Genomic DNA, 27,807 nt, shown 5'->3' with positions numbered 1-27,807 from the left:
GGATTTGAGATGGTTCCTGTTCTGCTGTTCACAGTACGGTATGGTCATAGCGGTCAAAGGTCAAAAGTTTCCAATTTAGCAAGAGGGCGCCATTCATGCCTTATTACAGAATTTGCACGCGTAAATCGCAGAGAACGCTATCTTGTGTTTATAAGATCTTTGACAAAAACCAAGTTCATTAGAGAGGGCGCACTTTATTGACTGTATAAAGTATACAAAAAGCGAGAGCATTCCAGAGAGGATGCGATCTAGGCTACAAAAAAAAAATCTGCAAAAAATCTGCACTTGGTGTCAACAACACATATCATCCAATCAAATTTCAAATTCAATGTCAAGTGATCTATACAGACCAATTACAGGCCAGAATTGCCAAATAAGACGCCATATGCAATTTCGTGACGGTAATTCTCAATTATACACGGGTATATTAATCGCAAAATATCAAATAATAAATCAAAATCTTTAAAAATATTCTATTATATAATACTAAGCAATGATTATATTGGACATATTCATCAGTAATACAGACTTTATGTGTAAATTTAATAACAATTATGCCGTTTGAATCATCCTCCAATGTACACATCTTTCGATCAGCTGACATTTTTATGCATCGGACTCGAGAGTCGTAAGATTTGAGAAAATCAAAAAAATTAGCATCAGATCTAATTCATACTTGGCATAGATATTAAATATATAATTCCTAAAATTACAGGATGGTTTTAAAAATTTACAGAGCTTACAAAATAAAGTAAATGATGCTTTATTTCAAAGAAAAAGTTCCGTACACTGTAACTCCGTGACCGATCAATGAAAAAAATATTTTTAAATAGCGCAAGTAAACTTTGACCTGTTTACTTTGTAAATAAGTTCAAAGGTTAGCGAATGCAACCAATAAACGATTTAATACGATTTTTTCTAATCTGGATGCAAGATGCAAAACCAAAACAATCAGCATCGGCGTCGCGAAAACGATAACAGTCCGTGACGTCACTCTTCTAACATACCTATTGTAGGCCATCAGAACAGGAGCAGGCCTATAGCTAGGCTAGGTATGCAGGCTGCCTAGGAACTACCTGTCTAAAAACCAGTCCTCTTAGCCTAGGGCCTGCCCTACTAGACTAGCCCCGGCTAGGCCCTACTAGACTAACTAAGGCTAGGCCTAGCCTAGGCCTAGGCCTAGGCCTAGTAGTACGCCGCCTAGCCCACTCTCGGGCCTTGATTTAATTTCTAAAAAAATACATCCTTACCCCTTTTCCTTCCTTTCTTTGAAACAGTTGTTGTCTTTTTACCCTTCATTGTTCCTATTTGACCTTTCAAAATAGCTCATATAATCATGAACAAGAATTGCTAAGGAATTCATTTCACTGTTTACTTCTTCAAAATTTCCGCCATGCCAGTTTTTTGAGCTATAAGTAAAACATGAACCTAGAACTGCCACGATTATGTTAATGAGCCGTAAAAAAATGTCAGTCCAGTCCGCTGGTAAAACACGATCTAAATCACGATGAAATTCGGAATCACTATACCGCCCTCAATGTGTATGATGAGTTTTGTTTATTTTTCTCTAAATTTGCAATGTGATAACTGCACTGTAAATCCACATCGGTGATTCATTCTCCCATGTTTTGAGCATGCTGCTATGACAGTAAATAGTGCGTAAGTGAACTAACACTAATTAGGCTTTACATCCAACTTTGTGTAACAAAAACATCCGGCTTTTATTTAGGACCTCTAGGGCCTACCTAGGCCTAGCATGCAGTGCCAGTGAACCTTACTGTCGGTGCCTGTAGTAGCTACATCCATCGATTCGTACCTGGTAAAATACATACTTGCAGACTGTTATACCTCAAGGATTTGTTGCATATCTGTTGGGCCTAGCCCTAGATCAGAATCCCATGTCTGGATTCTTTTGTAGTTATCCTGTCTCTTATACACATCTAGATGTGTATAAGAGACAGACTCTATCCTTTCCAATCAACTAGAAGGTATTACATAATATTCATTAGTGCATATTCATTAACTTATAATGCGTTCAATAATATTTATTCTGTCACAAACTTAAATACACACAATAGGTCCACACTATGCTGTACCTTTATTTTATTTATATGGTGCTATGCAAATGTAAATGGTAATATGGTCTATGATATGAATAATTATGAATAAAAGTAACCACATTGTACTACCTCTTACTGTAGTATTAATACTAGATTTTCATTCATACATTTTAGATTTTTTACTCAGTATAATTAATTTTGAGTATACTTTTCACTGCGCCATTGAGTATACTTTTCACGAGCTTATAGTTTACAGTTGGCCTACTGTATTACTGCAGGGCTAGAAAAAGCGGAACTGGCAGTAAGAGACATCATGAAGGTCCCGGAGGCATTTTGGGGGAAAAATTCAAAAAAAATAATCTGTTTACAGATAACATTTGGTGAATTAGGCATTTTATCGAGACATGATCAGAGAAAAAAACATTTTTTTCCAGGCCTTTATTTATACTGACCCAGTATTTTGTGTGTAAAAACACAGTTTTTGAGTTGTACAAAGAGAATGTAAATATCTATGCGTTATGATTTGTATTATTGTTGCCGTACACTAAACTGGAATATTCCATTTTCAAACAGGGAACGTGAAACCATGAAACTAGAGTACTATTTTAAATATCAATCTTTGAAGCAAAGATGGAAAAAAGTTCTCAAGTTGTTGAGTCCTCCTGGATCAGAAGATGAATTTGAAATGCATAACAATTACAAGTCATTAAAAACAGGCCCACAAAGTTCCAGTAAGTTTTACTACCGTTCTGAAATTGTCGTTTTAATACCATCTGGTGGGTGAGACGAGTGGCATATCTAGGGATGCGGGGGTGCATGCTCCTCCAAAATTTACTGTACTCGTCCCCACCCCATCGCCCCTAAAAAATCGTGGCTAAGTAGTTAAAAATCACCTTATTTTGCGAATTAGCGTCCCTCAACTGATCATCGTCAACTGATCATCGAGCCCCCCCCCCCACTTCACCTTCGCTCCCCCATCAGTACCCCCATTTCAAGATCACTGCTCATTTTATTTATTTTTTTTATTATTATGTTGTTGCGTAAGCGCCTCAGAGTTGTTAACATAGGAGCTACAGTATAAAAGTATAATTATTATTATTGTTTTATCATTATTTTTGATTGGTACTATAGTTATTTGATATTTAATTACTGTATGATCTTTGTTGCTCAATAAAAATTTTTTTGATTTTACCAAAAAGATGGGGTACTATTAAAATGATTTCTCTTTTGTTATTATGAAAATAACTTTATAAATATAAATACCAATATTTTTTAGATCATGCTCTGCAAATTGACGAAGCCCAACAAGAAATATTGAAATTTCAGGGAGACGTCTACGCAAATAGACAGCCACTAAGGGAAGATGATGCTTCTTCCATTAAGAAATATATAAGAATCATTGACAAAGATGTCCCTCGAACCGATAGAGAGCACCCGCTCTTTGCGTAAGTCATTTTTTCACCCACTCTTTTTGTAAGTCAATTTTTCACCCACACTTTACTAAAGTCAACTTTTTATTTTATTTTTTTATTTTATTCTTATTATTTCTTTAGGCACACAATACATGTGCCAAGGATTGCCAATAGCGAATATATCACTGTCCTACTTGTAGGTGACAATCCCTTTACACAAGGCAAACATACACACACGATGCTTTACACAAACTAAATCTCAATATGAGATTTAGGGAGTGGAGTTGTTTTGGTCGTGAGAAAAATTCCTGCAACACTGACAGGAATTGAACCCAGGACCCTGGGATTGGAAGGCAAGCATCTTAACCACCAAGCTATTCAACTCCACTTTTCACCCACTCTTTACGAAAGTCAATTTTTCACCCACTTTTTACGTAAGTGAATTTTTCACCCAGTTTTTGAGTAACTCAATATTTTACCCACTCTTTGCGTAACTCAATTTTTCGCGGAGCTTTATGTATACACGTCATATTTTACTAGTATGTAACTGTTTTATTGTGTATTTTTGTAAATTAAATTACTATATTATTAAATAGCATATGTTTTCATTATTTATTTTGGGATCAACAAGGACCAGTGGTTAACCTGATCTAGGGGCAGTCCTGACCAAGAAGGCCTATAAAAGTGAATACAACCAAGGATAAGTTGTAATTGTTAAAATCACAGAAAAAATGAAATTTTAATTTCCAAGATTGAATGAATTAATAAATGAAAATTTTAAAAAATGGCATATATTGAACTGATGCTACTTTTTCATAATATTGTTTTTCTCATTTAGAATACATTTTATAAAGGAACATTAAAATAAATAAGAATATTATTTATTTTATTTAATACATTATTAATGTTTCAATGTTTCCTTTCTGTTTCTTCAGAGGTGACAAGAATCCAAACCTAACACTTCTTCGTGACATTCTCATTACGTTTGCAGTTTTCCATCCAGGTATGTTGTTGTCTTGTGCTGGTATGTTGTCATTTAATTAAAGGAGAGGGACACAGTCTCCTAAAAGTGAAATTTTCTATAATTTTGCTAAACAGAAATTAACATATAATAACCTAAAAAATTAGTCTATCTCTTAAAATGCTTCCTAGAAATGTTGGAAAATCCATTTCGGGATGTCGATAAACTTGGTTTTTTTCGATTGGAAGCATCCCAAAATTGGATCGCCTCTTTCTTAAGACTAGTATGTAGGCCTACCACTCCATTTAATTACCATTCATTATTTTGTGCATAATTAGGTGTTCATAGATTTGTTTAAAAAATGTGTTTTAATTGTTTATGCTTTTTTCTTTTAGATGTGACATATGCTCAGGGAATGAATGATATTCTAAGTCGGTTTCTAGTAATCCTGCAAGATGAAGTGGAGGCGTATTGGTGTTTTACTTTCTACTTAGAGAATGTGTACACCGATTTTCTAGAATCTGGAATGACTAGAAAATTAGGTAAGCTGTGCATGACTGACAGAAGACCTTTGTACAATTTAAATTTATATAAGTGAGAGATAGTTCCAATATTCTGATTAATAGCTTTGTGAGATAGCAATTGAATTGGGTATGATAACAATTGTGTAGGTTTCTATTGTTTCGTGTGTTATTTCAAGGTTATTTTTACAAGGAAATTCAGTTAAAAAAATGTTTCCTCCTACTGTGTTTTCTGTGTCATTGTAGTTATCTGAGGAACAGGCTCATTGCTTCATGTATGATCATAGTATGATAATTAGTCGATATATGATCATAGTATGATAATTAGTTCATATATGATCAAAGTATTATAATTAGATAATATGATCAAAGTACGATAATTAGTTCATATATGACCAAAGTATGATAATTAGTTCATATATAATCAAAGTATGATAATAAGTTCATATATGATCAAAGTATAATAATTAGTTCATATATGATCAAAATATCATCTGTAAGTATGATCATGTACTGTAAAACCTTGAATTGAAGCCCAGCAGGCTTAATCTCAAGAAGAAGCTCATCTCGAGTTGAAGCCCACCTTCTGCGTTTGCAAAATTATCCTCAAAAAGAAGCCCATTTCGAAAAGAAGCCCATGGGGTGTTTTTTCAAGATAGCATAGTCTTCTTTTCATGATTGTACAGTACATACACTGTACATGAATTTCAAAGAAACAAAATAAATTTAAAACACGATTGGTTTATATAGTTATTTAATGCCGGAAGTACTGTACTCACTATGGTACAGGTTGATGTTACAGTAACTATATTTATTGTTTTATAGCAGTAATTTCCAAAATGTATATAATGTATAGCATTCATTTTGAAAAGAAGGCCCCCCCCCCCCTGTTTAATTTGCAAAATCCAAAAAGAAACCCATCTTGAAAGAACCCCATCCAAAGTTCAAAACAAAAAAAACGAAGCCTAGGGCTTCAATTCAAAGTTTTACGGTTTGATCATAGAGTGGTATCATGTTTAGTGGATCATGAATTATCAAAGCATATAATGTTCATATATGACCAAAGTACAGTATAATAATTAGTTCATATATGATCACGGTATCCTGTGAGAGTATAATCATATATGATCATACAGTGGTATCATATACAGTAAGTGGATCATGAAAAATTCATAAGAGGATCATAGGAGTATGTATATTCATAAGATTACACAGTGGTGGATTCAAGAGGGGGGGGGGTTTAGCCGGCCATTGCCCTCCCCCCCCCCATTAATTTTATCTAGGATCATATATGATTAAAGGATGAACATATATTATCAGCATATCATAAGATCATAGCATTACATTACTTTTTATATATCAACTTTTCGTTGTCTTTTTTTTTTCAGAATTGTTAAGGGATCTATTAACTGAGATAGATAATACTTTAACGAAACATCTGGACACCTTGGAAGTGGGGGATTTAATGTTTTGTCACAGGTACTGTGCAATAAACTATTATTGCTTGTTTTGAATTTTAAAATTTAAATGTGAGGCATGTCGTGGCGAAATAGTTAAGTTGTCGCACAAAATACCAATAACTTGAATTTCAATTTTTGCTACTACTTAGCCATTTTTCCACAACCTGCCTCATATAGATCTACTGACTTGCTACCAATGTATTTACAGTACAGTAATATATCACTTTAGTAGCTCCTTAGTTTTATTATTAGTGCAAAATTGTGTGGGGTGGATGCAGGAAATACTTAAATGGAGTGGAGTTGAATGGCTTAGTGGTTAGGTGCTTGCCTTCTAATCCCGGAGTCCTGTGTTCAATCCCTGTCACAGCAGGACTTTTTCTCACAACACCAAAAACAACTCATACTCTCTAAGCCTCAATTAAAGACTTGGTTTATAAAGCATCCATCCATCCTGTAAGGGGTGAGTGTACTTGCTGTGGGATGGGAAGGAAATTTTTTTTAAATAAATAAATAAATAAACATGATAATCAGTATTGTATTGGCAACTTATCCCAAGAGATAATTGCATAATATTCATCCTAAAGGGATTCCTTGTTGATCCGGTTGGGAGGAACATTTTCTGAGATGACTAACGCAGGGCACTTACTCCGTTGTGCGACAGCTGTATGACCATCAAACGACAAATCTAACTCCGCTCCATGTAAGCGGTAGACGACGTGATGTCATCTGTAGATTATCGTTAGCAGTGTGAGCGAATCGTCACACGTTGTGTTCTTTATAGAATCGCGTTGGCCGATGACCGTCTCCTACAGTGAGTGCCAGGCTTAAGTAGTCCAATTCTAGAGTGGCAGTTTTTGTATTGGTACAGACAATTTCTGTTTTCTGAATTGCCATTTTCTCGATGTTTCTGTGTGCATTATATGATAATCTAATGATGTATTTAAACCAACCTTGAATGGAAATGTAGATATAGCATATATAATTATAAGATAAGTCTGATCTAACTCCAAAAATATTAAAAAAGGCAAGAGGCATACAACACTAGTTCTGCAAATGTCCTGTACTTAAATACTGTAAGCCTGATACAAAATATAACGATAGTTTGTCCTATCGCAGAGCCCATTTGTAAAATATTCCAAACCAGATCACAAAATCTATTTCCTCTTTTAAAATTTTAATATGCATTATATATTATATTATTAAAAACAGAATGTTTCTTTCATATTGTTGTAAGATCAGCTCATATTGCCAACCTGTTGTACAAACTACATATAGGGAAACAAACTAATCAAAATCATCTACATCATAGATAGGTAGTCTTCGGTTTCACCAGGAAATTATATAGACCAAGGAATAGAGATCAGGTCAACAAGGACGTTGAACCCATCAAAGTGATAGTAGTATTTTAAGGAATTCTAAATTTATCAGAAAATGCGGATCATCATTTTGTCAATGCCTAAACCAGCGTCAGTGACCTAATCAAGAAAATTGACCTTTTTAATATATTCATATTCTCCACATTATAAGCTTTAAAATAATGACCTTTTTAATATATTCACATTATAAGCTTTAAAATGATGACCTTTTTAATATATTCACATTATAAGCTTTAAAATGATCTAGACTATTGCCAAAGTTATGAGTAAATTGCAGCTTCTCTGTTCTAAAGTGTACTCAGTTTAACATTTAACGACAGTGCGCTGGTTTGGAAATCACAAGCCTCAGATTTTCTATGTCCACTACAAAAAAGCCACTGTAATATGTTTATGTATGAGTATGCAAATGAGGTTCATGCATAATTCATGAGATGTCACAGGAATATATTGATTTTATGTAGATGGTTGCTGTTGTCCTTCAAGCGGGAGTTTGAATTTGATGATGCTGTCTACTTATTTGAGATCATTAGTAGTCATCATCTTGAGTTGTCTTCCTTAGAAGCAGAGCGTGTAAGGCAACAGGAAATTGCCAAAAACTTCCAAGAATCTGCAGGTAAGGCAAGACTTTTTAATGCCTTTTTTAGTGAACCCACCACCTGCCAATAATGGTAATTTCCAACAAAAATAAAATTTATTGTTGGCCAATTATTGCGCTCGCTCCCACCAAAAATAGAAATTTAAGAAACAAATTAAAGTTTTTCGTATCAAATTTTCAATTGTTATAAATACTGTAGCTTTTAATGTATTTTTATTAATTCAAATTGTGATGTTGATGTTTTCTTTTAATTAGTTCCCTCTTTGTTGTATTGTACTTGTTTCTGTGATTGAGCATAAAAATAAAAACAAATAAACAAAAATAAATTTGTATTTTGTGTGAAACAAAAATTTTTTTTATTTATTACCAATTTTAGGTAGCAAACAACATGAGTGTATGAGGAGTATGAACAAGGATTTCACCTTTGAACTATTCCTGAGCGCCACCATTCTGAAGCGCAATCGTGACAAACTGCTCGGTTGTCAAGATGCGGCCTCTGTGTTCCAGTGTATTTGTGCGTAAGTGACGTTATTTGTTCGTGTAGATACGCCACGGATCTATTTCATAATGATTTAGTCACACCGATACAAACCTAGAATTAGGACAAGCACAATACTCATTCTCCATGTGCTGAAGATGAAAGAGTGCACGGAATCATGTTTGCTATCCAGAAAACATTATTCTTCACATTTATTTTATTTCATTTTTTGAAAGTTTTATATACTTGATTTCATTTTTTATATAGGTTTCATAGTTATTTAATAAAAGTATTTTTATGTTAATACTGTAGTTTCTGATATTTTGAAATTGAATGTGTTCTGCTTTGTATATAGTTTCATGTTTTAAATTTTTATTGAATGATTTAATATTTACAATGAATAAAGTTTGAATTAAAACAAATGGTTACATAAGGATAAAATAATGTCAACATTTTGTTTAAATATTCACAGCTTAACTAAACAAATGGAGGTGAAGGTTCTACTTATTGAAGCTGAAAAACTATTGTTAAGTTACTGTCGAAAATCAGTTCGAGAATATCCCTGAGGTAATTGATAGAAGAGAGACGTGTGGGAAGATTGGCAAATTGAAGAGGCTGTATGTACGAATAATGTAAATCCTTGAAAAAGCGCCGCTCTCGAACAAGCACCGCACCCAACATTTTTTGTGCCGTTTTTGAATAAGTGCTACGGCGCCATGCCAATATTTCTTTGTTGATAAGCGCCGCTCTCAGATAAGCACAGCACTGAAGCCTAAAAAAATGTTATAAGCGCTGCGGCTCTTATTTGAGGATTTACGGTATGCGAAAAGAGAACTGCCATTATTCTTAGCACAACTGAACATTGATAATTGCATTTTTTTAGTGATCACTGATTGATTAGTGATTGATCAATTGATTAATGAGAAAATGAGGAGATTGGATGGGTCTGTTGTTATAAAAGTTAAGTTGGAATACTTTTCCTAGAAATGAATGTTTGCAACTCTAGTGTTAATAGTCCTATGCAACATCCTAAATATTAAATTATATAATTGTATAATTGCCAAAACATTCACAACTCTTTTTTGTTAAAGCCGGGTACTCAATGAATCATACGATAGTCGTACGACCGGAGAATATACCTGCACTTCCCGGGAGTACTTGACGACGCAAAGCCGTCTGCTGATTGTGAGTGGCTGTCTAAACAGATTGTCATAAAAAACAATCACATTGGCGTACGACCATCGGGCGCGAGTGCCCAGCTTACATGAGACATGTGGTCCGAATGTATTGTTATTGTAAAAGATGCTTCCAAATTCTCTCAGTACAGTACAGTTGTACTATGTTTACCAATGATTTTTATAAGTACTTTTATCAGGAATGTACTAAATGTTTTCAAAAAGCATTATTCAGATGTAAATATTTTTATAATTTTGCTAAGTTTATAATACAACCAGTTTATCACACTAAAAGTGATATAGTGTGCAACCTCTTGCTATTATTAATAATAGTGCTAACATCAAGCCAGTATTTTTAGCTGCCATTTAGTGTAAAGCTGCAACTTTTCCTGGCTTCCAATACCATGGTCATGGGTTCAAGTCTTGTCTACTCCCTAAGCCTCATAATGAGCCTTAGTTTATCAAGCTTCACTTTTAATTTACAAGTGGAAGATTACTTGCTGTTGAATCAAAATAGAATACAATTTTAAAAGAAAAGTATATTTATAAATTTCTGTAATATTTTATGTTTAATCAGCTTTAAGAAGGGTTATTAGATCACCTTAGTAATCTTGAATCTATAACGAGCAATTAACTTTGTGTAGTTGTTGGCAGAACCAGCTTTTTAAGTTTGTACCTGTGCTCAGGTTACGCATGACTGCACATTGTTTAAACATGATAGTGAAAACTATGACAATCAATACAGTCAAAACTTCATCTAACACTTTAATAGAAGGTATTAGCTTTAAATCAAAATTTAGAACAAAGTGTTTTCCTCATGAATTAACATATAATACATTTTCCTAATGCACAGAATCTTGTTTTACTACTATTGCGGTTTGTTATAGTGAACTACTAAAATTTTTACTAGTTTTCAAGTTGGTTTTCGATCTCCATGGAGACGATGCCTGCTTGATGCGAGTCTCATTTCCATGTGTTGTGGGATTTAGGTGGTCAAAATTTAATAAATAATTGGTAAGCAATTTAAGCTTTATTAATGCTACATTCCAAACAAACGGTTTAAATACCAAATGTTACTGCATATATGAATATTGGTACAGTACATAAAAGTATTTAGTATTAGTGTTATAATTCTAATGATTTGTTATACATTGTATTTCAGTGCAAATTTGTTTTGGCCTTTTAAATAGCAATAATATTTAACATGATCTGTGTCGGAAAACACTAGCACTGATTGCTTGTAAATACTCTAAGATATGCTATTATATAGAGAGACCCAGAAGGTGGTTAGAACAGATAACTACAACTCTATGGATTTACTCTAGCCATGCTATGTTAGGCAAAATACTAATATTAGTTGAACACTTTCACTGACTGGTTTCATTATTATACTGCAACCATAGAGTTTTAACCTAGTTTGGCCAAGTGATGGAACACTTTTTTGTATTATAAAAAAATTAATAAGTGGGGAATATAAGTTAAGCAGTGATAGTGGTCGCTATTTGCAGCTGGTTTTGACCTAGCAAATAAGTACATTATGGATATTGGTATGTAGCTACAAGAAATGAGAGATTATTATTCAGATACATAATGACAAAAAAAACAATACATTTTGCAAATCTGTGCTTCAAAGCTCTGTATTTTGAAGTTTTATACTTATTTAGAGATAGTACTGTATCGATAAATGGCCATTGCTTGTGAAAGTTGAATCCGTCTTGTGGCCTGTGTATTATGTGTGCTGGATGAATGTAACATTAACATAATTATATATTTTCAGGTAGGCCTATGTGTACTGGACAATTTTACAGCTGAATTGACTATATATTGTCATGTAGCGCGCCCCTCTCCCCCCCCCCCAAAAAAAAAAATTCTTTTTATTTTATTTGTCAGTGATTATTTATATGTCCAACTTGAATGGATGCAACTTATTTATGCAGTATATATTTTACATTGACTAATATTAGTAACAGATTATTATTTTAGAGTATTGTATTAATGTTAAGTAGTAATAAACGTACTCGATTGAAACTGGGAATTACCGATGCTATTTATGCTGTTTTTTATTATTTCAATTGTAACACATGCTGGAATAAGTTCACAGATTCTTACTGCCTCACATCATTTTCTTAGTACCCGTATAAAACCATCCTGGGGATGCAGGGTAACCATGTTTACGAGCCCACATTATCATTCATTCTTACATTGGGTTTAGGATCTGTAAAGTAGTGGTGTAACAAGTCTTTGAATCGGAATTTCTCCTTATTCAGGAAACACGCTAAGGGGAGAGGGGTGGGGAGCATTGATATTAAGATGAGTTAATGTCTTGACATGATGCTCCATTCAAAATGTCGGATCGAGCTTGTGTCAGTAAAATATTTTGGCTCACAAAGTGTCCAAGATTTGGATAAAACAAAATGACTGAAAAGATATCTATTAATTATTCATCTGCAATAAAGCAGCTTTTGTTTTTACACAAAAAAACCCGCTAACTGTTCGTCGTCAATCAATTGATATTTTTAGCAATAGATATTGGTCGAAGCCTTTTGAGGCTCCATCGATCATTTTATCCCCCCCCCCCCCCCAAAAAAAAAATTCTTTTTATTTTATTTGTCAGTGATTATTTATATGTCCAACTTGAATGGATGCAACTTATTTATGCAGTATATATTTTACATTGACTAATATTAGTAACAGATTATTATTTTAGAGTATTGTATTAATGTTAAGTAGTAATAAACGTACCCGATTGAAACTGGGAACTACCGATGCTATTTATGCTGTTTTTTATTATTTCAATTGTAACACATGCTGGAACAAGTTCACAGATTCTTACTGCCTCGCATCATTTTCTTAGTACCCGTATAAAACCATCCTGGGGATGCAGGGTAACCATGTTTACGAGCCCACATTATCATTCATTCTTACATTGGGTTTAGGAAACATCTGTAAAGTAGTGGTGTAACAAGTCTTTGAATCAGAATTTCTCCTTATTCAGGAAACACGCCAAGGGGAGAGGGGTGGGGAGCATTGATATTAAGATGAATTAATGTCTTGACATGATGCTCCATTCAAAATGTCGGATCGAGCTTGTGTCAGTAAAATATTTTGGCTCACAAAGTGTCCCAAGATGTGGATAAAACAAAATGACTGAAAAGATATCTATTAATTATTCATCTGCAATAAAGCAGCTTTTGTTTTTACACAAAAAAACCCGCTAACTGTTCGTCGTCAATCAATTGATATTTTTAGCAATAGATATTGGTCGAAGCCTTTTGAGGCTCCATCGATCATTTTATTTATATTTATTTATAATGAATTTGTGGCCCCTTATGTCTGGGCCCTGCGTTCCATTCCCCCCACCCCGGAGAGCTCACTGGGCATAACGCCACTGTGAAAGCTTGGTCAAGCACAGTATTCAATTTTATTAAATATCAGTGATTTGCCCATGTCATATCACACCCATCTGTTGTCAAATTGCACGTACATTGATCATATGTGCTGGGAAAAGAAGGCGGCTTGTGAAAAAAACCATCTCCCGACGATTTCATTTTTGTCTTAACCTCAATTTATTCATTCTGTTTTTTGTTGAAATTCTTTCTCCGGTATATTCTTCTTACCCAACAACCCAAATAATATTTACCATTTACCATAAAAGATCAACAATGCTGATTTCTAAACATAAGAAAAGAAGACTAAGATGGACAGGGCACATGTTAAGGTTACCAATGGACACCCAGGCCAAAGTTGTTGGGAAAAGTTGGCAGGCCAAAATACAACATGGGTAACAGCAATGAACAAGGAACTGGAAAAATGTAAATACTGTGCATCCATTGAAAAGTTAATGACAAACCGCCAGATCACTGAAAGAGAGACTTGGAAACGATTAACGTAACAAAAACCAAAACGAAACAGCGTAGCAGATGAGATAATGATTTACCTAGACTTTCAAGTCCATAACAATGATAAAATAGATGATGTATTCAACTTTGTACAAGAGCTATGACATTTATACATAAAGCTAAACAAACATGAAGAAAATGAAAACACATATTAATAGTTTCCAATTAATTCGGAATTTCTTACATTTACTATATCGTTTTCTGTTTCATGAGATAGGTCGACTAAATAAAGACAAGATACAGAATGATTGACTGTGAAATGAATTTTAATTTTAGAAATTTCATAAGGTTTTGTGAATGGCTATTTTAATACCATAATTATGAGTTAAATATTTGACAACGTTCGTTTCCAAAGATATTTAGCTGAGTTCTGTCAATCGCACACGAACTTGATTCCATTAGAAAAAAATATGTAATACTGTATAATGAAATACTAATCCATAAAACAAACTATCTTAGCTATGACCTTAGTCAAGATTACTGTCTTTGCAAAGAAACTGATTATTATGCAAAAGTTCATATTTTAAAAAATGCATTTAAACACTGCTCTGACGTCACTTGACGTAATGCATTTCATTTTCGTTGTTACAATTTATTACTAACACTTAATTGCAAGGAAATGTTTGCAAAAGAATAAAACGATTAACAAATATAGGTTTATAAGTATAAAAAAAAAAAAACCACCTGCTCTTTCATTGAAATGAAGGCATAGTGTTAATCCCAAAATATTATTGCATCATTTATTTTGATATAGTATCGACATAATCGCAAGTGGAACCATGGTAACTAAGACGCAGAGCTGCCCCCAATTATTGACGATTCCTCTGAAGGAAGTTCATCCTCTTCCTCTACTATCTCCGTTACGACTGAAACGATTTTGGTTGTATCTATCTGTTGCTCTATAGAAAAAGAACAGAGTATACTAGGTTAACTATTGTACTGAAAAGCCTGGAGATGTAACACATCCAGCTTCTAAGCACCATGGAAAACGATTTGTTTAATCAGTTATGGTGCCGTTCAGACTCAGTGCTGTCCAGACTCAGTGGCGTCGAGAGGGGGGTCAGGGGATCGCTGCCCCGGGGCCCGGGTCTACTGGGGGGCCCGGACCAAGATGAAAAATTTTCGGGGTAAGAACAAAATCTCCATAGGGCACGAGCCCAAGCCAGGATGAAAACTTTTGTTGTCAGATTTAGGAGGAGACTTAATTTGGGGGAGGAAACTAATTATTTCCTAAACTAATTCCTCATTGTGTCTATTTTCTTTTAAAAGACGCCCTCTAGTGGTAGTTTTCAAGATAGGATGATTCCGTTTCAAGGAAACCTCAACAGTGGCACCTCTTGCCATTCCATGGACCTATTCTATGCTGTTTTTGGTAAACTATTTTATCGTAGATTTTCTAGACCGAACGCAATAAACATTGATATATAAAATATTTGTAAATCTTGTAAAATATGTTACAGTATCTACTTACGACATGCTGGGCCTCCAATCCGGCTATAATCTTTGAGTTGTGTTCCAACCGGACATTCGGTTTGACCGTCTTTAAGTAGTGTGAAACCTGTAAAATCACCATTAAAATATTACAACCCAGTAAACACAAATTATTATTCACGAACTTGGTGAACATTTGCACAGTTTAGTCGCTGTCTCTTATACACATCTAGATGTGTATAAGAGACAGCTGTCCAGACCATCAAATCAGATTTAACAAAATCATGTGACATGCCTAAAATCACCTAATGGATATATAAGACACATCATGACTATGGGCATACCACAGTTTTTGGTGTAGACCCTCGTTCCGCAACCATTTTAGCCCACGACCCAAAATATATGTTAAGCACTCTGACGCGACCCATCGAACCCGAAGTGATTAAAATGTCCGTCGTTGTATGCGCGCGAAGGATAGCGGGAAGAACCCCCCTCTTATCTTGATTCTTTTGTGAATTGATTAAAAGATATTATCACCCACAGAATCACTTTGTAAAACCCATAAACATGAAAATATATATCTTGAATTACTCATTTAACAAAATCACGTAAGTTATCACATTTTCAGTAAGTTAAAACATTAAAAAAATTAATGATTAACAGACATTTTATTATAGATTCTTAGTGCTGCCAGAAATTTATGTGTTATGACACAGACACATTAAATTGAAAAATGTTTTCTCAATATAATGCAGCTGAAAGCCTAACACACTGAAATGAACAAAACCAATACTTTAAAATTGTCATACCTGAAGTACAATGTTTTGATAGTATATTTTTAACATGAAACAAAATTAAACTGACACAGTTGTCACACTTAAATTTCACTTTCGTTTGCTGTAATTTTGTTTGTTTTCGTTCGTGTTAAGTAGAGTTTTCACGATCTGAAGAGATTATGCGACCTATCAATTTTTTTTTTCGCGACCCAAACATTGGGTCGAGACCCATAGGTTGCGGAACGGTGGTCTAGACAAAGCTTTGAAGCACTGAATGAAGTTTAACGAGTCTGACCAACTTATAACAATATATACATCGATATTTTCGTTTTAGGTTTCATCAATTGCATTTTAGAAGAAATAAGGAGGTTTGATACCTTCTACGCGCATGTCCTCAGTTAAGAGACCAATTAGGGACAAAAAAGCTGCTAGTTTTTAGTTATTCTATGATGATGATCTATCATGATGATGGTGATTACGGGATGATGATGGAAGAGAATCGACCGTTCAGTCAAGTCCCTTCGGATATTGTTACAAATGTCCCACAAAAAAGTTACGTGCGTTTATGGGACAACAGGTGTTTGTAAAACACGAGCGTATTTTGACCCTTTTTTGACTTGTCAGTTTTTAAGTTTGATTGACATTTCGGAAAGGTCCATTATGTAAACTGTTTGCAATTTGTCCATGCTTAGATGCTATTAAACAGCCAATTAATTTGCTATAAATTACCAATTTTAATGCATTCTTCTTCCGCCAATGCACCTGTATTGATGGTACTCAGGCCGTTGGGGCATGTTACACATGAGTCACTTGCTGTAGAGTTCTGATAAGTCCCTGCAGGGCATTCTACACACACAGCCACATTATCAACCATCTCACCGAACATTCCCCTCGGACAGTCAACTACATAATACAATCAAAAAGTATCGATATAATTAATAGTGTGAATAGAGCTTAATTAAGTAACAGAATGACAAGGTCTGATTTTGCAATTAAACGAAACAAATAGAGACGCTCTATTATCATTCGGATAAGTTCAAAATTACAAACGCCTTTAGGTGTACTGTACTTATATCATGGAGGAAACTAATTATTTCCTAAACTAATTCCTCATTGTGTCTATTTTCTTTTAAAAGACGCCCTCTAGTGGTAGTTTTCAAGATAGGATGATTCCGTTTCAAGGAAACCTCAACAGTGGCACCTCTTGCCATTCCATGGACCTATTCTATGCTGTTTTTGGTAAACTATTTTATCGTAGATTTTCTAGACCGAACGCAATAAACATTGATATATAAAATATTTGTAAATCTTGTAAAATATGTTACAGTATCTACTTACGACATGCTGGGCCTCCAATCCGGCTATAATCTTTGAGTTGTGTTCCAACCGGACATTCGGTTTGACCGTCTTTAAGTAGTGTGAAACCTGTAAAATCACCATTAAAATATTACAACCCAGTAAACACAAATTATTATTCACGAACTTGGTGAACATTTGCACAGTTTAGTCGTCATGAACTGACCTTAACACAAAATCGGAGTTTAACTGGAAAATCAATCCATAAATACGCACTGAAGAGGCGCGCGCCTATTCATGGTTTTAAAACCAAACTGCAAAGTTACTTTAACGTATAAGTGTTAACCTCAAATGTTAAACAATACAATGCAATTAATACATTCCTTTTGCACACAATGAAATAATGTATTGTGTATACTTGCTGATTTAATATCGCTAAGCCCATTCTAACTGCACATACCCGTATCCATGATCAATCGATACAAACCACAAATTAGCTTATTGATCTGAAATTTAGATGAGTCGGTACCCTCTCGTAGCTTCAACTGCGCATTTCTATTATAAATTTCAAGCGATTTAACCATGGACCTATTAATAAGTTAACTATTCACAGAGCACGTATAAAATGAAAGTGCGGTATGCTTACGAAGTATTGTGTGTGATACCTGGATTTTGTATAGGCCTATGCATTGGATATGAGATACATGCAAATTTGAAACTGCGATTCGCCTATTAAAAGTTTTTGAGAAATAACACATTAATACCAGTACAATCGGGTATGTTTCTACTCGGATCCCATACGGCATTTGCTCCGCATACATACAGGCTTTTGAGTACTCCATCGAAAAAATAGAACCCTTCGTTACACATAGGATTGCATATCTCCCCAAACAACCATGGTCCGCAGTTAGGTCTACCGTTTAGTGGGCCGTTTGGTACACCGCAGCTCTTGGCTGAAATGAATACGCACAGACTGTCATATTTGCTATGTCAGGAAATTATGTGTTAAGGCTTATTTTAAAGTAAAATTTCCATTATTTTAAATACAAAATGAATGAATTTACAAATTTTATCACAATATGACAAATCGACTGATGAATAAATATAGAAGGTTTATTATATTTTTTTATACAGTAACTAAGTTGTCCATAAACACAAAAATGTTAACATATTAACGAACAACGTTAAAGATTATTCTCAACTTTATTCCAATGCGTGCGATCGAATGGCTCGATTCAACCAAGTGTACTTTCGAATCTTACCAACTATAATGCCATCATTCGATTTCCTCAAGGTTTTGCGTAATAAGAAATTCATTTTTGGTATTGAATTGGTATTGAATCATACAAATGTAATGACTTACGTTCAATTTTTATTTCAAATACGCAGAATGCAATGTTGTTAGATGCGTCTCTCGCCTCGTATGTGACTACAAAAGTTCCCCAGGTAAAACGACCGTTTGGACTCTGTATACATAAAACTCACTGAATTGATTCTTTTTGAGGTTCGTTATAACAAGATACATTTCATTGCACAGTTATCGAGCATCTAGAGTAAGCTTTTCAAAAGGCTAAAATGAAGTAGGCTATTACTAATTCGGGTCGTATTTATGACAATGGAATTAAATACACATTATGTTTCAATTTACACATTAAACAATGACAATATATACTCTTAATACCGTATTTTCTGTTACCCTGAAGTCTAATGTAGACTGATTAATCTTGTTGATGAAACGTTTACTGGATAAACTAATCTACAAATACTAATAACAACGCCAATTGATTTTGACATGCATAAATACATGCTTAATGACATTACCTTTCAATATGTATTTTTCATAATTTAATTATATTAATATAAAAAGTCATAACTTACTATTGAGGTTGAATTTTTGGTAACCATGACATTGTCTGTTACTATTGGCTCTTGCCATGTTACCGTAGGATATTGCTTTTCAGTCAGGACGACAAAGTTATCTGGACACTGGGAGAACTTAGGTGGCTCTTCGTCTGTTGAAATTATATAACTTGGTTTTTATCATGATATCGTAATTAGCATTCATACTTTTGAATTTATTCATTTTGGCAAATACAACACAAATTAATTAAATTATAATTTAGAAAATTAAAAGTCAGTGGACATACAAATATAAGACTCAAATAAGGCCCAGGTAATTAATATAAGGTAACCACTTAATAAGTCTAAACGAACATTGTGAACAGGCCAGTAAGTAACAAAAGTGAAAAACACAGAATATCGGTTATTACAAATAATCTAAAGAGAAAAGGAACTTGTATGTGATTATATTGTTATTAGATTTAGTGTCTCTTCTAATAATCGTCTGTTCTAATAGTTGTCGATGTAACTCATTGGTTATGCGTATAATTTGTTTGGGACAAACATCTAGGCATACTTATTAGGTAGTTTTCGCCGCACGACGTTAACCTTAACTTTAATGTTAGTAGGCCTAACCAACATGCAGCGCAATAGCTCTGCCCCTTTTGTAAACAAATCGAAATACGCATGCGCCAACCCGTAACTAATGTACGTCGAGCACGTACAATCCTGTAACGTACTCCGCAACGCAAGATAAATAAATTATGACGTCATCCGTTAACGTTAATGTTACCGTCGTGCGGCGAAAACTGCCTATTGGCACTTTGAAATCTCAAGAAAAGGTCTATAGGAGAACCGTAAAGGCCAACTCAGACCTTGTACGCCGCAGCCCGAAGCGATTCATCGTCGGGGGCAGTCTTAGGCCGTCAAAAAAAAAAATAGATAAATAAATAGATAAATAAATAAACATAAAAACATGTTTAATATTCTACGGCAGGATTGTCCCCGACGCAAACCATCGCGTCTGCGTTTAACTCACACATATCCAGCGCGACAACAAATCGCGTCGGGCTGCTTCGGCGTACGACGCTGTCTGAGTTTGACTTAACAAGTAACCCGAAGCACTGTACCTAAAACTCTGATGTTGACATCACATGTAATGGTGCTATCGTGAGAAAGACTGCCTGCTGTGAATTCCACGTGGTGTGATCCTGGTCCAAACAGTGTATCTGTTGATTTGTCTCTCTCCAAAAATTCCAGATTGTGCACAGGATCTGGAATGTCCACAGTGGTAGCACTCTCGCCTTCAGGTAGTATGACCGTTATTGTGTCATTGCAAACAATTTGTGGTAGAATATCTTTGGATTATAAATAGTAGTAAAACATAAGTATACTCCAGCACGTAATATACGATGTTTAAGAAAAAAAAAAAAAAAAAAAAAAAAAAAAAAAAAGGTTGTGCGTCATATTAGTGACTATCAATGATTTTAATGATTAGCCTTTTTAAAGATTTTCTGGTAATTTGTTTGTTTTTTGTAGTTTTTCTTTTTGCGTAGTTGTTAATTGTGTTTTACTGGTCCCAAGTGGATAGGTAACTCTTCTTGGTGTTCCTTGTAATGAAGGTCTGTTCCGTTGCGCAATATTATGACTATTGTATGTATATTTAATCAATATGTCTGTATGTTTTGTAAAAATGTATGACCTTCAAAGATTTTACCTTTCACACATTTTGGGGGTGCCGATGTCCAGCCCTCAAGCCCTCTACATTTTGAAAACTGCTTTCCATCAATGACGTAGCCCTGTTCACAAGTGTACGCACATCGAGATTTGAACACTTGCGGATTGGTGAGACAGCCAGCGGGAATAACCTCGCCGTGTTCGATTGGTGTCAACGGGGGACACGTCAAAGCTGGAACGATAATAAATTTTTATTGGTTTGGTATCAACAACGTAGTAGACCGGGCCTTTTTAACACTCCCATTTACAACTCCCAGTAGTTTGAAATGTATTGGTAACGCATAAAGCTGGTTTTCCACTAGGTGAATTTATTCGCGCGAATCAAAGGATCGGTTCGCTTCCTGAGCTCTGATTGGTTGCGCATTTTTTCGTTTCGCAAAAACTTCGATATGAATGTGAACGCGCATGCGCATGAACCAACGCTTTCGATTCGCGCGAATAAATTCGCCTAGTAGAAAACTGGCTTAAAGCTTAGGAATAGAGTTTAGTGCGCGTCAACGTTTTTTTTTAATTATTATTATTATTGTTTTATTCTGTGAATTAAATTAATAATCTTCGCAAGCTTTACATTCGTTTTAAAATTTGGTAATTCTATGGCGCCTTGTCTAAAAAGAAATTCACTGTTTTGTTTTTTAATTATGCTACCGATATGTGGAAATGTTGGTGCGACTAAATTGATATCAAGGATCTGTAACTGTACATACATTATGCAAATGCACTTACGACGACAACTAGGAGTTTCACCAGACCATCGGCCAGTGTTCAGGCAAATTCTAGTAGCACGTTCAGTCAGTTCATACCCTGTGTCACACGAGTACTCGCACGTCGTGCCAACTAAATAGACAAAACGTGCAATTAGACATTTTTATACCTTGTTTCGCGAACATATTTTTTTAAAGATCTTTATGAGGAGAGCGAAATAAGATACATTTTGTTTTCTTATTTAGCAAATAGTTTTGCTAAAAATATCCAGACGGAGGAGAAAATAAAAATAAAATGTTATTAGTGGATGTAAACTGTGTAATAATGGGATGATTAGATTCTTTAAGTTTATATAATTAGGAAGAAATAAATATCTCTTATTTTTGGAGTGGCGGTCGTAATAAAAAATTAAGAAAGCCTTTATTTTTTTGTGGCGGAGGGCGCATTTTGGCCCAAAAATAAAATTTTATTTTTATTCAAAATCATCATTATCGGCGGGTGGCGGATTCGTTTAAAATATAATAAAAGTGTCGCCTAAGCAGTGAGTGCCATTATCCTAGACCATGGAGGCCTGTTGATATCTAGCCAAAGAATTTTTTTCTAACAATATACTCCCTCCCAATTTGTGGCTAAGGTAACGAAAATTCGTCTTCTAGAAGTCACAACTGGAACTATTATGAAGGAACATATAAATCAAGTTACTGTATCTTGGTATTTTGAATTAAAATGTCTGGTGGCTCCAGTGACAACTCTGAATCCCACCAGAGAACCCTTTTTATGTATATATATATATATTGAAGATTCAAGATTCTTTATATGTGTCCTTTCGGAAAATCAAATCAGTTGGTACGTCACATCGCAAAACACAGTGCAGGATAAATACTAAACAACAATTACAATAAATTATAACTAGGCCCTAAAACTTATTTGATAGTTTTATCAAGAAGTCTAATGGATAATGGTACGAATGAATTGAGATATCTATTTGTTCTACAGGGTTTTGATTATATATATATATAGTATCAATAAATGAAAAACAGAATACCTACCAATAAGTGAATATCCGTTCTCATTTCCAGTGCAGCGTTTCCTTGGTGTTAGTCTTCCATTATGTGGCACTACCAGTGGACTACATACAATGGCTGTGGATAAAAAGTGGCATATAAAAATATAATTGCAGAAACAAAATATGACTCGTACATGGTGTATGCATCTGTGTTACTGTAGGCTATAGTCCAATTGAAACACAGAAAAGGAGGCAGTCAAAGAAAAAGACCAGATGCACTTCACCCCTCAATTCGAGACCAACTTTAGACCTGAAAACTTAGAGTGGTCTCTAGTTTGGTCCCCACTTGAGGGTTAGATTTTACGCTTCTTAAAAAAGAGGGGTCTCGAATCGGAGGGTGCACTGCAACAAATTTATTTTGTCGAGCAAATGTTAATGATCATACATCAAATTCAAAACTTGAAAAAGAAAAATAATATGGTTTGATAATACCGTCACATGATACACCGTCGTCATTGATCAGAGAGTTCTCCGTGCACCCGCAGTAATATCCACCGTCGTAATTTCTACATGTGATCTCACATTCGCCATTGTTATTAGCACACTCGTCAATATCTAAAACAGACAGAAAGCACCGACAAAGCGGTTTGGAAGCTGGATTTTTTCAACTAACTGCCTATTAAAATGGCCTATAATTATATTCACACCAACGAATGTAAAACTCTTAACATAAAGTTTATAACGTTTCCCACTAAATGAGAATATAAGTCCTACTGACGTGATATCTCTATTTCTTCATTTGGTGTAAAAATAGCTCTTGCTTCATGAATGTCGAAAGGTATTGTAAAAATATGGATATAAGTTAGTTTTCATAATTACAAGTAGATTATAATTCCTTTCAAATAGGTAGAAATGTACCAGCACTTGAGCTTACCTTGACACCTGTACTTGTCGTCTGGGTCCTTCATGTATCCATTGTTGCACGAGCAGTTAAAGCTACCGATTGTGTTGGTACATTGATGCTGACATCCGCCATTCTTTAATTCGCACTCATTTTTATCTGTCGATTGAATAGTATTACGCTTAAAAAGTTTGAAATAGCTATTAGCTTCGTGGTAAAGGGGCAATCTTTAAATGTAGGCCTTTTGATTCTGTCCAAGGTTTTTCGTTTATATGGATTTCCGCATCTGGTCTGAAATGAAGTAGGCATGTTACACTTACGCGCTTAGTATGAATAAAAAAGACAAATAACAAACACACACGCCAAATCTTGTACATTAATTCCACACAAATACCTGAGTAGTTAGTGACGTCACTATGCGCATATATCAATTTAGTGATAATCTTATACGGGTTTAACATTTATATATAAATATAACATTTATATGTAAATAAGAGATTTGCCAACTCACCAACACATGTTTTGCCAGTTTCGTCCAATTCGTAACCGCTTTCACAGACACAGTACGCTGAACCGGGTGTATTGAAACATTGATAGGAGCAGCCAAAATTATCATTAGCACACTCGTCAATATCTAAGAAAAACAACAAAGTGGTTAACATAACTTTGTAAAAACAATAAAAAGGTGTTTGTGCAAAGTTATCAAATGTTATTGTAAATTCGAATGATTGACTAGTTTTCAGAAGTTGCTTTGGTTAACTGATACGTCCAAAAGCTTCAGTGATGGTAACTACGTAAAATTATGTTGTTTTGTTCCGAAATTGAATTGATAGCGTTTGGAAAACTGAAAGCAAAAATTCACCAAGTTACATAATCATAATACAAAATTAATTTACTTTACATAATATAGTGCACCCTCTAATTTGGAACCACATTTGATACATATGGGGGTTCGGTTTACAATTACAGAATTTGATTTGTGCTGAAAGATTAAAGATTGTTAATTGGTATCGAATTAAAGGGGTTTCGTTCAAGAGTGTCATGAATTTGAGGGTACAATGTAATTTATAAATGTCCAGTTCTGCGTTAACAGTAAAATAGTAGCCTGTAATTGAGTATAGGTCCTGCGTCCTTACCTGTACACACTAGCTTAGGAGATGAAGTTGCTTCATAACCACTGTTACAGCTGCAGTGAGTGATACTCGTTTTTGCGGTAGCACCCTTAGTGCCCGAGTTTGCTGGACAATCAAAACATCTATTGGTCCGCTTATTGTAATATGAATCAGGTCTGCATGCTACAAAAAGTTTGATAACGTGTTAACTGTTATTCCCTTGGCCCCCGAATAATCCTTATATTGTTTCTTTTTTGACAATGTTTTTATCCGTAGTGTTTATGTTGTAATTAAGGTGGATGGCGCTGCACTGCGGTTACCATGGATACGATTTCCTATTATCATTATTATACTACTATTGGACGAACCATTTAAAAAAAAATCAATGTTGGTATTTTTTTTATTTTTCTTTTTTCCTCAGAATTCTGAAATCCGAATTTATATATCTCCTATCACAATCCGGAGAATATACCAAGTAAGTATAAAAATCCTCCTATACAAGGCACTGGCGTCAGTATTTGCCTGTTTCCTGGATGGGTACTGCATAAAAGTACAACACATTTATACTACGCCATACGCACTAAGGTTACACTAAAATAAATGTAGGCCTTTCTGTGGCTTTCTCATAAATCTGGTTCGTTTCGCAAGCGCGTGTGATGCAAACGACATCGCAATACGTCAGAACCATTCACTTGATGTTTACATTTTCATGTCTATACATATCAGAAATATTGTGGTGGCGTTACCTTCACAACCACCGCTTGGTGTAGTGATATGGCCATTATGGCACCGGCACTCGTAGCCGCCTTCTGTATCTATACAAACGTGAGGACAGTCATGAGCCTCTTCAGATGCACACTCATTAATATCTTTAAACAAATGGAAAGTTTTTTAGAATTATTATATTTTCAAAATCAAGCAAAGATCTTATAAACACAAGATAGCGTTCTCCGCGATTTACGCGTAACAAATAGAAGCGTCGGTCAAGGTTCAAAAGTTTCCAATTTAGCAAGAGGGCGCCATTCATGCGCTATTATACCAAAGAGAAAAAGTAATCAGTTTTGGAATAGGGCGTCCTATCTGTTGCCATGGATTTGAGATGGTTCCTGTTCTGCTGTTCACAGTACGGTATGGTCATAGCAGTCAAAGGTCAAAAGTTTCCAATTTAGCAAGAGGGCGCCATTCATGGCTTATTACAGAATTTGCACGCGTAAATCGCGGAGAACGCTATCTTGTGTTTATAAGATCTTTGCTACATATGAGCATACAACTTTGCATTCCTGCTTTGTTGTGCATTGCTTTTGCAATAGTGCACTGCTTTTTTTGTAGAGTAACAAATACTAAAGCCGTTTATGTAAGAGTAATATAATAGAAAGAATCATCGATATTCAATATCCCCCACTAATTATTAGGAGAGCAATGAGAGCAAAAATGATAATATTTTTTTGAGAATAATAGGGTTTTATTATGACCTTTAAATTTAATTCAATTCAAATAAACATATATTTTTTTTTTAAATGAATAATAACTTTAAGGTAAGGTACAATATCAATAAGCATAATGGTCTTCGTTAGGTGCGTGTTAAGAACGATTAAAGCTCCAATCACACCGAATCCGAATTCGGGTCGTATAGCTAACGAAACGAAAAAAGAAGATCGAATCAGTGGTAAAGAATAGAAGCGCGTACTAAGACATCACATCGACAACATCCTGCGAACCAAATTCGGATTCGGTGTGAATCCACATTTAAGATATACATTCACACTCTAATCCAGATTTTTCTTATCGGAAACCCTACCAAAGCGATCAGAAAATCGGAACAATGTAAGAAAAGGAACGCTGGCGTTCCGCGCATCGGAAACGCAGTCCTAATTTGGGTTCGGATCTAATGTGAATGCAGCTTTACATGAAGCACAATATCAATAAAACAATAAATCGATTAGTGCGACCGAAATCTCACCTACGCACGAATATCCATTTGAATGTAGCTGGTATCCCGCGTTGCAACTACATCTAAATCCTGTCCCACTACTTTGCGGTATACACGTGTGCTCACAGTTAGCACTTGAACATGCTGATGCTAGATATTTAAGAATGGAAAGAAGATGTTAATCAAAGGAAAATTAAGAAAATTGTGTATTTTCATGGTTGAAGAAACATGACGTTTTTTCATGCCTTCATTAGAGTGTGTACAATATTCATGTACGAATACTTTGGTACGTACGTATACATCTGTGACCATCTGCTGCTAGCTGATATCCATTCCATTTTCCATTTTGTGGACATGAGCATTTATAACTGCCGACTGTATTCTTGCACCAACCTTCACAGTATCCAAATCTTGGTCCGTATCCATGGTCCGCCTTGCATTCATTAACATCTAAATAATAATAATTGATTAATATAACATGATATCGTTTACGTTTTCGTTTGAACATCCCATAAAAGACTACCAAATCCGGCACTGCAACGTCGACATTTCTCTTGAGGTCAAGCTTAACCTCAAGCAGCTTCTCTCGGCTTCCTGGTATTAATTTGATATATTTTTTTCTTTCTGTTGTTTGCTGTTGTGTTTTGTCCTTGTGCTTTTTTTCTGTATCCTTTCCATATCCTTGTTCACTTTGTATGTTTATTTTAGGCTGGCCCAACAAAAAACTTGCCTCAAAGGGCCATCCCTGACCCTCCATTGGCGCCACCAAATAAAACGTGCATATGGGCTTTAACATTAATAACAGGTTTGGCAAGTCTGTATATATTATATAATATAAAACATTAAATGAACGTGCTTGAATGTTAATGACAAAAAATATGTATCTTGTTACTTAAGATGCGATGCTTAATCTTTTATATCGCTTCATTTTTATTCTAATTTTAACTGTTAGCCAAGCTTTCAAGTGTTTTCCCACAGAATTGGGTTTTTTTCAAATATTTTGCCTTTTAATTTATATGTAAATACGGCTCCTTCCCGACCATCATGTTTTCAAAAGCACAGTATTCTGGACTTTTGTACAACAGTGGCGGCAAGATTCGGCAAGCTGAGTTTCTGCATACTGGTCTCTTATACACATCT

At 34.9% G+C, this 27,807-nt stretch overlaps 3 protein-coding genes across 3 annotated transcripts in view; 1 reads left to right on the top strand and 2 right to left on the bottom strand.

Annotated features, from left to right (window-relative positions):
• LOC117107150 (C2 domain-containing protein 3-like) overlaps positions 1-1,401 on the bottom strand; it is a 64,170-nt gene extending 62,769 nt beyond the window's left edge. Inside the window, exon 1 of the mRNA XM_033248717.1 lies at positions 1,251-1,401. Within this exon, the coding sequence (XP_033104608.1) occupies positions 1,251-1,299 (49 nt within the window). The 5' untranslated portion in view covers positions 1,300-1,401. The remainder of the gene's footprint in view (positions 1-1,250) is intronic.
• A 565-nt stretch (positions 1,402-1,966) lies between these two features.
• Positions 1,967-12,073, top strand: LOC117107166 (TBC1 domain family member 17-like). Its single transcript, XM_033248755.1, has 9 exons — positions 1,967-1,988; positions 2,634-2,791; positions 3,337-3,505; positions 4,408-4,475; positions 4,829-4,975; positions 6,343-6,433; positions 8,252-8,403; positions 8,762-8,903; positions 9,336-12,073. Exons 2-9 carry the CDS (start codon positions 2,647-2,649, stop codon positions 9,427-9,429), a joined length of 1,008 nt encoding a protein of 335 aa, XP_033104646.1. The 5' UTR covers positions 1,967-1,988; positions 2,634-2,646; the 3' UTR covers positions 9,430-12,073.
• A 1,507-nt stretch (positions 12,074-13,580) lies between these two features.
• Positions 13,581-27,807, bottom strand: part of LOC117107174 (sushi, von Willebrand factor type A, EGF and pentraxin domain-containing protein 1-like) — a 21,792-nt gene continuing 7,565 nt past the window's right edge. The window contains exons 7-23 of the mRNA XM_033248765.1: positions 26,962-27,261; positions 26,698-26,817; positions 25,484-25,606; positions 24,762-24,920; positions 24,137-24,259; positions 23,659-23,784; positions 23,217-23,339; positions 22,768-22,860; positions 21,740-21,850; positions 20,997-21,188; positions 20,410-20,637; positions 19,319-19,452; positions 18,804-18,906; positions 18,205-18,393; positions 17,483-17,569; positions 16,874-17,047; positions 13,581-14,836 (exon numbers count right to left, since the gene is read on the bottom strand). Coding sequence (XP_033104656.1) covers positions 14,724-14,836; positions 16,874-17,047; positions 17,483-17,569; positions 18,205-18,393; positions 18,804-18,906; positions 19,319-19,452; positions 20,410-20,637; positions 20,997-21,188; positions 21,740-21,850; positions 22,768-22,860; positions 23,217-23,339; positions 23,659-23,784; positions 24,137-24,259; positions 24,762-24,920; positions 25,484-25,606; positions 26,698-26,817; positions 26,962-27,261 — 2,498 coding nt within the window. The 3' untranslated portion in view covers positions 13,581-14,723. The remainder of the gene's footprint in view (positions 14,837-16,873; positions 17,048-17,482; positions 17,570-18,204; positions 18,394-18,803; positions 18,907-19,318; positions 19,453-20,409; positions 20,638-20,996; positions 21,189-21,739; positions 21,851-22,767; positions 22,861-23,216; positions 23,340-23,658; positions 23,785-24,136; positions 24,260-24,761; positions 24,921-25,483; positions 25,607-26,697; positions 26,818-26,961; positions 27,262-27,807) is intronic.

Source organism: Anneissia japonica, unplaced genomic scaffold (genome assembly GCF_011630105.1).
Source record: "Anneissia japonica isolate Jap-2015-1 unplaced genomic scaffold, ASM1163010v1 scaffold287864_len1152817_cov193, whole genome shotgun sequence".
In the NCBI taxonomy this organism is placed as follows: domain Eukaryota; kingdom Metazoa; phylum Echinodermata; class Crinoidea; order Comatulida; family Comatulidae; genus Anneissia; species Anneissia japonica.
The sequence above is the reverse complement of the archived record's forward strand: the minus strand, read 5'-3'. Positions and strand labels throughout refer to the sequence as shown.

Excerpts from the sequence above, each read along its gene's own strand:
- LOC117107166 (XM_033248755.1), top strand. The coding sequence starts at position 2,647 with ATGAAACTAGAGTACTATTTTAAATATCAATCTTTGAAGCAAAGATGG. Across the intron at positions 3,506-4,407 it reads AGAGAGCACCCGCTCTTTGC|AGGTGACAAGAATCCAAACC; the intron begins GTAAGTCATTTT and ends CTGTTTCTTCAG. Across the intron at positions 4,476-4,828 it reads GTTTGCAGTTTTCCATCCAG|ATGTGACATATGCTCAGGGA; the intron begins GTATGTTGTTGT and ends TTTTTCTTTTAG.